Below are 14,953 nucleotides of genomic sequence, written 5' to 3' on the forward strand. Positions count from 1 at the left end.
CCCAATGCCCCAGGACACTGCCCTGTGTAGGGTGCCGTCTTTCGGATGGGACGTTAAACGGGTGTCCTGACTTTCTGAGGTCATTAAAGATCCCATGGCACTTATGGTAAGAGTAGGGGTGTTAATCCCGGTGTCCTGGATAAATTCCCAATCTGGCCCTCAAACCACCACGGTTACCGAATAATCCCCAGTTTACAATTGGCTCATTCATCCCTCCTCCTCTCCCCTGTAACTATTCCCCAGGTCGATGCTGCAAATGAGAACGTGTTCTCAGTCAACTTACCTGGTAAAATAACGGATAAAAAAAGAAAAAATATTGGCTGAACACAATATATATGGCTTTGACTTGACCGTAGGAAGAAGATAACAACGTTAATTAAGACAATGTAACAATTCCATGCAGAAGCAGTTGAAAAGAAACACATTAATTGGACCAGTGGTGTGGTGGAGTGAAAATGACGAAGTGAATGTTAGCTGTACAGAAAGTTTGCCAATTAAGCGGAAAATAAACACAATCGTGGTGAATTTCAGCTAACTACTCAGAAAACACATAGCATAACTGTTTTACTATCATTCTATTCTTTGAAAAGTTATTCAAATGATCTACAGCCACTTTATTACTTGATTTCCCGACTGCGGATCACGATTTTAATGCAAATCCTGTAGGATCAACAATGGCGCTGGTCCAATGAATTTATTTATTTTCAAACACTGTCACATGGAATTATTATTTTGTCTTGAACCTGAATTTGTTTGGACCTAACCAGACCTAGCCTGAACTTGCCAATAGGACTTGGCAAGAGAGTATAAACAGACTGGCACTAGTTTACTAGTTTAAGGAATTACAAATGACCAAACAATGGCATGACAGAATATCTGAGAGAACACAGCATAAACCAACCACTCAAAAAAATAAAAAACAACTAAGAACAGAAGTTGGGCGACAAACCAGATGGAAATGCATAACCTTATAGTACTTCTCATTTCACCAGTTTTCTTTGTGAAGACAGGAAGGGAGCTCTTTGTTTTCTGTCATAGGATGCATTTGAGTCAGATGAGCTCACAGGGCTGGATGCTATGGAAGTGTAATCTATCTTTTGTATCAGTCACATTACCCGCAGGCAGTTTCTGCACCCAGTACTCTTTAATTCATGAAAACATAATGAACTCTCCATAAAATGCTGTTGGAGACAACTGCAGCCTGTCTTTAAGACATAACTGGTAGCTCTGTGGAGGGCAAGGCACTCTATGAAAAAAAACTGCTTCTGAGAAACAGCAATATCCAGTCCAGGATCTATTATTCAACCCCCTCTCTCTGCTTTCACAACGCCAACACACAATGCCACCACTAAACAGCCACAATACACTGCAATAAGGGGACAAATGATGACATCAACATGCTTTCTGAAAGAAAGATTGCATGTGTCAAAACGACACTTTTCAACCCGCTAAGTAAACATATTATACAACTTAAGTGATTCATTATGTTGTAAATGGCACCGGATCAGATGTATATTCAATAGCACGACTGCATGTTCTAAGATAGGGAAATGGGGATACCTAGTCAGTTGTACAACTGAACGCATTTAACTGAAATGTGTCTTCCGCACTTAACCCAACCCCTCTAAATCAGAGCGTGCATATGCAAGAGTCACCGACACGTACGGTGGACGTGGTAAAGATTGGGGACACTTCTAACACACAGAGCATTTGCAGGGAAAATCGTGATTGAACAGTGTAAGAATATAAGTAGCAGCATTGCAAGAATGTGTGATGCTATTTCCTTGTTTTGCCTTCTGAAAGGCAAGATACACTGAGCTCTTTCCATGACGTAGACTGACCAGGTGGATCCAGGTGAAAGCTATGATCCCTTATTGATGTCACCTGTTAAATCCACTTCAATCAGTGTCAATGAAGGGGAGGAGACAGGATAAAGAAGGATTTTTAAGCCATTTAGACAATTGAGACATGGATTGTGTATGTGTTCCATTCAAAACATTTCTAGCCTAACACAAATGTACTGTGACGAAAACTTGGCTGGGACATGCTTTCAATGGTGTTCTCAAACACCTGACACCAATATAGTGGATTAGGGGGGTACCCTGACTAGGAGTCAAACCCTGGTCCCTGTTACTGTCAAACCAAAACCATTATACTGTCACAATGCTCGCTATATGAGTTCTACCAAGTGGGTTAACCCTATTGGCACAGGGCACTTGCCTTTCACGCCAGTGACCTGGATTCACTTCGTTGTCCTGCCATTTGCTACACTGGTGTCAGAAGTGGGAATACCAAAAGGCTCAAATCTTTTGGTGAGGTCCCTTGGTTTTTTAATGATTTGTATTTTTACATTATATATTATACAGTATATATACATATTTTTTTTAAATATGCAGGCTAATGAATATTGCATAATTGTTTAAAAGTGAGTACAATTGAGTACAACTCTACTCTAGGCTGGAAACTGCAGTGAAAATGTAATTTGAATAATGGCGCAAAAGCTCTGTGATTTGAATGTTTCGTTCCATTTGGATCAGTTGTGGGTCTGCACTCGACAGATGATAAGGTGTAGAAAGCCACAGCACAGGACAGTCTGGCTGTATTTTTGCTTCGGATACTGATGCACTGTCTGTTGCCGATCGTCATTCTCCCAAGTCACCCTATATAATGTGGCCACACAGCAGGTACAGTTATTCAGCTCTACCTCCTTTCTGATCCGAGCGACCATTCCTCGACCTCGAACGTAACGCTTCAATATAGCCTAAATATGTGTAATTTAACCTTTTAAATGTATTACCTTTTTATAGTAAGTGTGGAATAAACAAAACCAGTCACAATGTTATAATTTGATTAGGCTCCTGTAGGCTACCTGCACACGTTAATCAATTTCCCTCTAATACCGGCATCCGTCAATTAAATTAATGGATTAAACATATATATTTAACTAGGAAAGTCAGTTAAGAATACATTCTTATTTACAATGACGGTCTACCTTATTTACAAACACTAGGCTACCTGCCACCCCGTTGAATGGAAAAAGACATTTGTTAGAAAACACCAACATTTTTAAATGACATTCAGAGTTTGTCAAGCCACGTCTTAGATACTTAGTAGGGATGGATGTATTTTCTGTTTGTCGAGATTGACATACTCTATTTATCTATTCTATTCAATTGTGCGAAAACGTAAACCACGATGAAGCGCTCGAAGTTGGTAATCGGTATGCAGTTATGTGTTGGTTGTGTGTGGTGCATTGGTACAGAAACATGTAGGTGGAACATTTGTTGCATATATTTTATATGATTAGAAATATAGCATCAAAATGTTGAAAATCTGATTCCCCCCTAGCTGATCATTGTTTGCTGTTGGCTCTGATCATAGTGTAATGGCAGGGAGAGTGAGCTCGTCCGTGGTGGTCGGCGAAGTGGCCAAGGAGATTTGGTCAAGGAAATATCCACGTTTATAAACACATGGTTGCTACAATTATTTTTTATTTGTGGTGATAATCCTTATGTGGCAGTTCATTCTTTTTTTTCTTTTTTTTTAACAGTACAAGAGAGGGTCATGTGAAAATATTTTGATTGTTGGAGGAGAACATGGTTTTGAGTTGGAACACTTTTCGAAGTGTCCCTAAATTGCCTGCTCCTGGCGTTTCCTAAAACATTGGAAATTGTTTTAAATGAATAATGAAATGAATAATACAATGCAATTAATACAGTATACTGATGTCCACGTGCAATAGCCCCAGAAACTATTTATAAAATAGTATTTTTGTATCTTGTTTGCCTTAATGCAGTGTCTAGAATAGCCAAAAAGCCCTTGATAGCAACTTGTCTTGCAACATGCTATCTTTGCTTGCAAATGAAGAAGTGACAGGCCCTTTAATAATCAATCCAAATCAAAATGTTATTCTTAGCCTCAGGAGAATCACAGTCACATCAAATGAACTCAAAATAAGGGACCCAGCCGGGAAAATAATGGCGTTCCATAACTCTTTCAATGTGACAACTGCAGCATTACATTCACAGGTAAATGAACTACCCCAATAAGAGCTACCTTAATTATCGGCCAGAGTCCCTATGGACAACCGTCATTACTATATGAAGAGTCCTACTTCTACTCAGATGTTAAGGGTCATACAGTGCATTCGTAAACTATTTGTTATGTTACAGCCTTATTCTAAAATGAATTACATTATTGTTGTTCCTCATCAATCTACACACAATACCCCATAATGAAAAACAGTATTCTCTGGTCTGATGAAACCAAGATTGAACTCTTTGGCCTGAATGACAAGCGTCGCGTCTGGAGGAAACCTGGCACCATCCCTACGGGGAAGCATGGTTGTAGCAGCATCACGCTGTGGGGATGTTTTTAGTGGAAGGGACTGTGAGACTAGTTAAGATCGAGGGAAAGTAGAATGGAGCAAAGTACAGAGAGATCATTGATGAATCCCTACTCCAGAGCGCTCAGGACCTCAGACTGGGGCGAAGGTTCACCTTCCAACAGGACAACGACCCTAAGCACACAACCAAGATGACGCAGGAATAACTTCTCTGAAGAGACCTGTAAATAGCAGTGCCACGACGCTCCCCATCCAAACTGACAGAGCTTGAGAGGATCTGCAGAGAAGAATGGGAGAAACTCCCCAAATACAATTGTGCCAAGCTTGTAGGGTCATACCCAAGAAGACTCGAGGCTGTAATCGCTGCCTAAGGTGCTGCTTCAACAATGTACTGAGTAAAGGTTCTCAATACTTATGTAAATGTGATATTTCAGATTCTTTGTTATTTTATTAATTTGCAAAATATATTTTTTAAAACTGTTTTTGCTTTGACATTATGGGGTATTGTGTGTAGATTGATGAGGGAAAAAAAATATTTTATCAATTTTAGAATAAGGCTGTAATGTAACAAAATGTGGAAAAAGTCAATGGGTCTGAATATTTTCCTGAATGCCCTCTATATGAAGAAATTCAGAAGCAATACTTGATGAGGAGACAGAGTGGTGGCAGTTAAGTGATCAAACAGTTCTTGCTGCTACAGGTTTCTTAAATAAGCAATAACATTTTACTCAAGCTTGCTGAGGATGTCCAAACAGCTACATAGCACAAGTAGACTGGCAGAGTGGTTACTGATTCTCAGGACAAAGAGTACTTTGAACATCATAGTTACAATCCTCTGAACAAAAGAGTTTGGAAAGAAGAGCTTAGTTACACCATGGCTGCCTCCATGAAGCACGTTCGGTGTCAGACTGGATTCAGGGAAAGACCACTCAGTCCCCTGGCAGTCAGACACATTGCACTGGATAGCTCCTGGCCCAGACATCCACTATTCAACTATCACCTTCATTCATCAAAGCACTTCTGTGCGCAGGTCATTCCGCTAGCTGGCCTCAGGCCTACACGCCCACCTCAGACTCCCGTCGCCCACCTCAGACTCCCCTAACTCAGATAACATTACGCAAGATGGAGACCATGCCCTCTCTGTTAGCCAGTCAACCACCAAATGTGCATTGTCAGGAGATTTGTTTGTGTGGCAACTGAGTAACGGGATGAGTGTGGTGGTGGCAGTGTTTGGTCAGACAGTAGTGGTGGGTGGAGGGGAGTATGCAATGGGCCAACATCATTTTTAAAGTATCCAATCTTGGTACTATAGGTCAATAAAGGGTGATCGGGGAGACTTCAGATGGCTCACCTCATAGTGTAAAGCAGGGTACCGTTGTCCACCAGTCGTAGGAGTTTGTTGGGCGTGGTCATGTTGTGGGCCACAGATTTCTTCCCGTTGTGGAAGAAGGTGTCTGGAGTCCAGATCTTACTGGCCAGGAGGTTGTTAAGAGGCAGGACCTGCATGGGCCCGTCGAACTTCAGCCTCTCATCCCTCCAGCTTTGACGGAAGAACACATCGATGGTGTACTCCTGGGAAAAGACGGAGAGAATAAGTCTGTTTATAAGGTAAGATTATCTCAATCAAATATGAATGTAATATTCAGCATCTCCCGTAAGAGCTGCAAATGGAAAGACTGTTCTCTGTCCTGGTAGGTACAGTATATTGTCAGTCATGGCCTTGACTAGCAGAGAGTTGAGTTCCCTCCCAAAAGCACGCACAGACGTCAATAATGCATCATGCATTTTATTTGAAGGGGAAAACAGCCTTGTCAATGTGGGATCCTCGAGGCGTCCTTCAGAGTTCATACTCCAATGATTGCGTTTTCACAGCTGTTGCCGGCGGGATAAAACATGCCTTTTCCAATAGTTATCTCTCTGACCATATTGCCAAACACGTAACAAGGGACAGTGTCCCCAATAAACCTCTCTAAGTTCAGAGAGTAATCTCGTGCCGTTAGTGGCGGCTGGTGAAGTAGGGGAGTGGCCTCACACTTCTATTCCTCAGATGTTTTCTTCCATTCTGATAGGATTTTCCATAGGTATTAAAATGGCATAAAAAAAACGAATCGCCTATAATTTCAGCTTCATTTAGACTTTGGCTGTTTTACGAAATGGTCCCCAGCATATTTAGAACAAATGGTGTAGTGATTTTTTTCATTGTAAATTCATGTCATAATGAACAGGACGATGACCAAACAGGAACATCAAATAATAGTAATCAAGTCTACACCCAGGCCACAATAATGCCTGTCAGCAACAATGTAGAAATCTGTCCCCTGCCAGCCACTACAGGAAAAGCACATATTATATATGTATATATACACAAGGACCCTGAAATAAACCATTATGCACCAATCAACAATTCATGGCACAAAATAAGTGCATGAAATGCACCGTCTAAGCCCTGTCTAAGCTGGAGGAGGAGTACTACCAAGCTATTTGGAATTGTTTTAAGAAGGTCATTCCAAGTTACCAAGTTTATTCTGAAGTGGGTGGATGGTCTACTAAGCTATATGGAGCTGTTTTAAGAAGATCATACCAAGGATCATTTGCCATTTGATTTAGAATTTTAAGACCCCTTGAAGTATAAAAAAAATATTTAAAAAGAATTTGACGATAAAAAAATGTATTTGGCCTTCCTGCTATTAGCATTGGATAACAAATCAAATCAAATTTTACTGGTCACATACACATATTCAGCAGATGTTATTGTGGTTGAATCAAAATGCCGGTGTGAGTTCCAAATGTGCAGTTGTATCTAACAATTCACAACAACACACTCAAATATAAAAGTAAAATAATGGAATTAAGAAATAAGAGATTCATAACATGGAACAACAGATAGTCCCCCCAAAAATATCTAAAGGAAGTATGTTCTGAAATGTCTATCCTACTATATATCTGAGAGATATAAGAAAGATCAGAAAACATAACCTTATGACTGGTACAGGGGGACCTTCAGAGGAGTATTGCGAGGCCTGTGGGCAACCTAGAGCAAAACATGTACATGTTCATGAGAATCTCACCTTTACACGGAGGGGTCATATTAGTGTGTCGCCCAAACTGTTCGGACGCTATAGACAGAAGTTGGCAGATTGGCAGTACTGACTTCAGAGGAGTCCCACACTTGTCATAGAGCAAAATGGAGAACACCATCATGTTTGTGAGTCTCATCTTTCCATAGAGGGATCATAATAGTTCAGACACTACATACGATTTTGTGAGAAGACTGATTTTCGGGATGTCTCATGGTCTGACAAACATCGCTATAGCACTGTCACCTTTCGATGCAGATGTGGAAGTGTTACATAGGCAGGTGTGGAAGTGTTACATAGGCAGGTGTGGAAGTGTTACATAGGCAGGTGTGGAAGTGTTACATAGGCAGGTGTGGAAGTGTTACATAGGTAGATGTGGAAGTGTTACATAGGCAGGTGTGGAAGTGTTACATAGACAGGTGTGGAAGTGTTACATAGGCAGGTGTGGAAGTGTTACATAGGCAGGTGTGGAAGTGTTACATAGGCAGGTGTGGAAGTGTTACATAGGCAGGCGTGGAAGTGTTACATAGGTAGATGTGGAAGTGTTACATAGGCAGTTGTGGAAGTGTTACATAGGCAGGTGTGGAAGTGTTACATAGGCAGGTGTGGAAGTGTTACATAGGCAGATGTGGAAGTGTTACATAGGCAGATGTGGAAGTGTTACATAGGCAGATGTGGAAGTGTTACATAGGCAGATGTGGAAGTGTTACATAGGCAGGTGTGGAAGTGTTACATAGGTAGATGTGGAGGTGTTACATAGGCAGATGTGGAAGTGTTACATAGGTAGATGTGGAAGTGTTACATAGGCAGATGTGGAAGTGTTACATAGGCAGATGTGGAAGTGTTACATAGGCAGGTGTGGAAGTGTTACATAGGCAGGTGTGGAAGTGTTACATAGGTAGATGTGGAAGTATTACATAGGTAAATGTGGAGGTGTTACATAGACAGGTGTGGAAGTGTTACATAGGTAGATGTGGAAGTGTTACATAGGCAGGTGTGGAAGTGTTACATAGGCAGGTGTGGAAGTGTTACATAATCAGATGTGGTGGATTGAGATGCATCCAATGCAAAAACAACAGATACTGTATCTCTAGTTTAAATTGACAGATGTTTTTATTATGTTAATTAGATTTCCACCTGGGCGTGAACATTGACCTTAGGGGGTTAAGGTAATAGTCATCATATTCCTAAATATACTTAAATTGTAACTGTATACCATGACTTTACACCGTGGTCACGTTGCTATTCCCCCTGCAATTTAGCAACATGCATTACCTCAAAACACAGGACATAGCTTTGGCTGACATACCAGAGCTACAGTATGTAAGTTCTAACCATTACTAATACAGAAAAACCTATCTGTTTACCAACATGACCCTCTGTAGTGGAAATATTAATACGCAAAAAGCATGATTAATAGAGTGAAACTAGCAGGAGCAACAAACAAATGTCATTGGCGGATAAGGGTGCCTCATTTGGTAAGTTTGCCATATTGTAGCTTGCTCTCTGTTAATCTTTTTTTGTATCTGCATTAGCTCAGAATACACTAAGTAACCAATTTATTAGGTACACCCATCTACCACCGGGTCGGTCCCCCTTTGCCTCCAAAACAGCCTGAATTCTTAAGCGCATGGAAACGTTGCTCAATTGGTATCAAGGAACCTGATGTGACACCAGGCAGGATGGGGCCATGGACTCATGCTGGTTACACTAAATCCTGACTCTGCCATCAGCATGACGCAACAGGAACCGGGATTCGTCGGACCAGGCAATGTTTTTCCACACCTCAGTTGTCCAGTGTTGGTGATGGCGGGTCCACTGGAGCCGCTTCCTCTTGTTTTTAGCTGATAGGAGTGGAACCCAGTGTGGTCGTCTGCTGCAATAGCCCATCCATGACAAGAACCAATTAAATGCACGTTCCGAGATGCCATTCCGCATACCACTGTTGTACTGCGCCGTTATTTGCCTGTTTGCGGCCCACCGGTAAGCTTGCGCCATTCTTGCCATTCTCCTTCGACCTCTTATCAACAAGCTGTTTTCACCACAGGACTGCCGCTGACTGGATGTTTTTTGTTTGTAGTACCATTCTCTGGAAAACTCTAGATACTGTCGTGCATGAAAAGCCCAAGAGGCCGGCAGTTTCTTAGATTCTGGAATCGTCAAGCCTGGCATCGATGATCATACCACGTTCAAAGTTGCTTGGGTCACATGTTTTGCCCATTCTAATGTTCACTTGAACAGTAACTGAATGCCTCGATGCCTGTCTGCCTGCTTTATATAGCAAGCCACTGCCACGTGACTCACTGTCTATAGGAGCGAACCCTTTTCGCGAACGGGGCGGTGTACCTAATATATAGGCTACTGAGTGGACATGAACCCAATTCTATCCAAGGCCCTGACAATTCTAAAACCCGAAAAAAGACATTGTGTTGATTTTATGGGCATGACGCGTCGTGTCACACCCATAGTTTAGAACTCAGTGGTTAGTGCCAAAAAAACAAACATGTATTCTGCCATCTGAATACAAACTTCTAACAACCCCCTAACTTCAGCTGTATGTTGAATAATCACTGTGTGCACCAATATTATTTGCTTTGTGTTTTTCGAAAATGACCTATTTTCAATAATCATGATATAAATCTTCAGGATGTATTCCATTGTTTTCATCCTGCCTTATATTGAGGGACTGCCTGCTTACATGTTGTACGATATTAGGGAAATACAACTGAATGTATTCAACTCACATGTACATAGGTGATGTATTGTTTAAAAATGGTTGCGTTAGACTGAGTGTTCAAAACATTAGAAACACCTGGTCTTTCCATGACATTGACTGACCATGTGAATCAAGGTGAGAGCTATGATCCCTTATTGATGTCACCTGTTAAATCCAAAATTTAAATCCTAAATTCAGTCTTCTGTGATGTATATAACGTGTAATATTAGGATGAAAACTCAAAATGGAGTACGTTTCAACTCTATACCTGACATGGTCTAGGTGCCTTATTTTTTTTAAAGCCCATAACTATGTGTGTGAAGTGCACACTTCTGTCTCAAAGTAGATTTGTTAAAGACTACCAAGAAACACTGTGACCCTGATTTAGCCCACTGAATTAAAGGTTCATCTGTCTCCGCCCCTTCAACTACACTGATTGAAGTGGATTTAACAAGTGACATCAATAAGGTGTCATAGCTTTCACCCGGATTGACCTGGTCAGTCTATGTCATGGAAAGAGCAGTGGTCGCCCTCATGCCCTTGGAGAGGATTAGCATGGGGAGTAAGACCACCGCCTGCCCAGGTCTTTTATCTTCTACTCAATGTGAGTGAGTGAGTGAGTGAGTGAGTGAGTGACTGAGTGAGTGAGTGAGTGAGTGAGTGAGCAGATAAGGTCCAGCATTTTTCAGCATGTTCTTAAAAAAAAGATAGATTTAGAGTTAGATAAACTTGGATTTCTTGCCAGGAACATATACAGGATGCTACCCTCTACAACATAACCTTCACTCAAAATCAAAACTCCAAACCTACAACCTGATTTCGGACAGAATTGCGGAATCACCTGGAACTACCAAAAATTATTATTCCTAAACTATACAGCAAATGCTCTGGAAAACAACAGAAACCTGAAAACACCATCTAACCTGGAACTGAGTGAGTAATGTTTAGTCTGAAGCTATATTTTATTTCCAAAAGCCAAGAAGGAAAATACATTACATTACTTTATAAGGACTGAATGATAAAGAAGAAGAAGTTAAGGCCGCCAAGCTTGATACAACCTCAATTAGCACTGACGTGTCAAGTGAGAGATGTCAAAGCCCTTTAGCCCAACAATGGCAGGAGAGTCGCACAGTCTACTCCAACCCAATTGAGAGGCCTTGGAAGCTGCCTGGCGCTGTTCAGAGGTAATTAAAATACAGTGCCTTGTGTGTGTAAATAATAATAAGATAAGAAAAGTGTACAAAATGAAGGTCCTTATTGAAAATCAAGAGACACTTTTTGCTGATTATTATAAAAATGGGAACATCAGCAACCTCATCTTCCACACAGACCATCCCCTGGCATGGCACAGTGCTATATTAACACACTAACCCTCTGTTAAGAGGGGGGGGGGGGTGTTACCGAGAGGTGGAAACTCAGGATACAAGACAATGAGGACACTGAGTCAGCTAATATACATCTCTATAAGTCTGGAACAGTATTGGTACAGGGCAATCCCAAATAGTTTCAGCTGGACTTTCACCTAATCAAATAATTAGCTCAGTGGAAGAATCTCTCCCTTGAGAAAGATACCCCCACCCCGAGCAGGTCAGACCAGACCTCTTCATTATATAACCCCAAGGACAAGCAACCCCAAGCGGAAAGTCAACCTCCCAGCACAGAGTACTACTCCCTCATTGAAATGAAGGATGCATTTACCCAGCTGGAGGTAAGGCAGGTGGAGCTGGAGAGAGCTGGCCACCCCCGCAGAGAAGCCAGCAGAACAGCCCACCTCAGCTCCCAACAAAAGTCTCGACACCACAGCAGAACAGGCCACCCCAGACCCTGGTCATAGCCCCGACATCACAGCAGGACAGACAAATGGAGAACCCCAAGCCCAGTGGATCTCACCCCAACTGAGCACCCCCCCCTGTCAGCCACCCTGATAGCCCTCCTGACAATCCCCCCCACACCCACTGAGGACATACAGAAGACACAGATTGTACTCCGCAAACGGGAAATATATACAACAATTTTTTTTTAACCAAACACATTGTGTCTAAACTCTGGTGTCCAAACACCCATCGCACCTTCTATCTGAGGACCAACTAGGTTCACCTAGCCACATAATAATAATTCTTCCTAGGTTTTGGCCTTTCTAGAGAGTTTTTCCTAACCACTGTGCTTCTACACCTGCATTGCTTGCTGTTTGGGGATTTAGGCTGGGTTTCTGTACAGCACTTTGATATATCAGCTGATGTAAGAAGGGCTATATAAATACATTTGATTTGATTTGATAATACACACAGGCACAAACGACCTGAGAGCCCAGCAGGAAAGGGTGGCCACAGCACTCAAGGGAGTGATAGAAAAAGCTTCTTCTACTTTCCCCAATGCACAAGTGGTTATCTCCACCCTGCTATCACAAAAAGATGTCCACACTGCTACCATACAGCGAGTAAACGCAAGTATTTGGCCTCAAAACCAAATGTTTTCCTGGCCCACCACTCTACCCTGGACTTGAACCGCCTCTATGACCAGGTCCACCTATACAAGGCAGCAGTGCCCACCTTCGACCGGACCCAAAAGGACATCGCTCTCAAACACAGACCCAACACTTCACACAGGAGAAATAGAACAATAGGCACCCCGCCCAGACCAGCGAGACACTCTCCCAGACCTGCGGGACCCCCCCGCAAAGCCTTCACTATCTCATCCTGGAATATCCAAGGCCTGAGGTCATCTGCCTTCGGCCTAAAGAGCAGGAACCTGGACTTCATCAAATAAATCGTAAATACGGACATTGTCATCCTACAAAGAAACATGGTATAGAGGAGACGGACCCACTGGTTGCCCTCTAGGTTACAGAGAGCTGGTTGTCCCGTCCACCAAACTACCAGGTGTGAAACAGGGAAGAGACTCAGGGGGTATGCTAATTTGGTATAGAGCAGACTTAATTCACTCCATTAAGGGGACTCAGCCTAGTGGTTAGAGCGTTGGACTAGTAACCGGAAGGTTGCAAGTTCAAATCCCTGAGCTGACAAGGTACAAATCTGTCATTCTACCCCTGAACAGGCAGTTAACCCACTGTTCCTAGACCGTCATTAAAAATAAGAATTTGTTCTTAACTGATTTAATAATAAAAAACATTTTTTAAAAACCTGACACCCTCAGCACACAGGGGGACAAACACCTGGGTATGTACATAGTCAATGATAGGCTTCGAGGGGACTCCTACAGTAGGTACACCTATAGCTCATCTCTTGGCAGTAGTACTGTAGACTACTTTATCAATGACCTCAACCCAGAGTCTCTCAGAGCATTCACAGTCAGCCCACTTTCAGATAACAACAAAATCACAGTCTACTTGAACCGAGCAATAGTCAATCATGAGGCATTAAAGCCAAAGGAACTGAATAATATGAATAAATGCAGCATCTAGATCTTCTGCACAGACTCTGCCAGACCTGGCCTCTGACAGTAAATCTCAGTAAGACCAAAATAATGGTGTTCCAAAAAAGGTCCAGTTGCCAGGACCACAAATACAAATTCCATCTAGACACCATTGCCATAGAGCACACAAAAAACAACACATACATTGGCCTAAACATCAGCACTTCCACAAAGCTGTGAACGATCGGAGAGACGAGGCAAGAAGGGCCATCTATGCCATCAAAAGGAACATAAAATTTGACATACCAATTAGGAACTGGCTAAAAATACTTGAATCAGTTATAGAACCCATTGCCCTTTATGGTTGTGAGGTCTGGGGTCTGCTCACCAACCCAATAATTCACAAAATGGGACAAACACCAAATAGAGACTCTGCATGCAGAATTCTGCAAAAATATCCTCCATGTACAATGTAAAACACCAAATAATGCATGCAGAGCAGAATTAGGCAGATACCCACTAATTATAAAAATCAAGAAGAGTTGTTAAACTCTACAACCACCTAAAATGAAGCGATTCCCAAACCTTCCATAACAAAGCCATCACCTACAGAGAGATGAACCTGGAGAAGAGTCCCCTAAGCAAGCTGGTCCTGGGGCTCTGTTCACAAACAGAAACGCATCCTACAGAGCCCCAGGGCATCAACACAATTAGACTCAACCAAGTCATGAGAAAACAAAAAAGATAATTACTCGACACATTGGAAAGAATTAACAAAAAAACAGAGCAAACTAGAATGCTATTTGACCCTAAACAGAGAGTACACAGTGGCAGAATACCTGATCACTGTGACTGACCCAAACTTAAGGAAAGCTTTGACTATGTACAGACTCAGTGAGCATAGCTTTGCTATTGAGAAAGGCCGCCGTAGCCTGTCTTTTCTTGAGAGCCAGGTCTGCCTATGTGCACCCTACCCACAAAATGAGGTGGAAACTGAGCTGCACTTCCTAAGCTCCTGCCAAACGTAATACCATATTAGAAACGCATATTTCCCTCAGATTACACAGATCCACAAACAATTAGAAAACAAACCCGATTTTGATCAACTCCCATGTCTATTGGGTGAAATAACACAGTGTGCCATCACAGCAGAAAGATTTGTGACCTGTTGCCGCAATAAAAGGGCAACCAGTGAAGAACAAACACCATTGTAAATACAACCAATATTTATGCTTATTTAGTTTCCCTTTTGTATTTTAACCACTTGCACACCGTTACAACACTGTACAGTACATATACATAATACAACATTTGTAATGTCTTTATTCTTTTGGAACTTCTGTGAGTGTAATGTTTACTGTTCATTTAAATGTTTTATTCCACTTTTGTATATTATCTACTTCACTTGCTTTGGCAATGTTAACATATGTTTCCCATGCCAAT

At 41.9% G+C, this 14,953-nt stretch overlaps 1 protein-coding gene across 1 annotated transcript in view; it reads right to left on the reverse strand.

The window, feature by feature from the left end:
* LOC135550441 (gamma-aminobutyric acid receptor subunit alpha-3-like) overlaps positions 1–14,953 on the reverse strand; it is a 151,824-nt gene that overhangs the window by 57,799 nt on the left and 79,072 nt on the right. Inside the window, exon 5 of the mRNA XM_064981235.1 lies at positions 5,697–5,917. Coding sequence (XP_064837307.1) covers positions 5,697–5,917 — 221 coding nt within the window. The remainder of the gene's footprint in view (positions 1–5,696; positions 5,918–14,953) is intronic.

The sequence above is a fragment of the Oncorhynchus masou genome, chromosome 12 (genome assembly GCF_036934945.1).
Source record: "Oncorhynchus masou masou isolate Uvic2021 chromosome 12, UVic_Omas_1.1, whole genome shotgun sequence".
Lineage (NCBI taxonomy): Eukaryota > Metazoa > Chordata > Actinopteri > Salmoniformes > Salmonidae > Oncorhynchus > Oncorhynchus masou.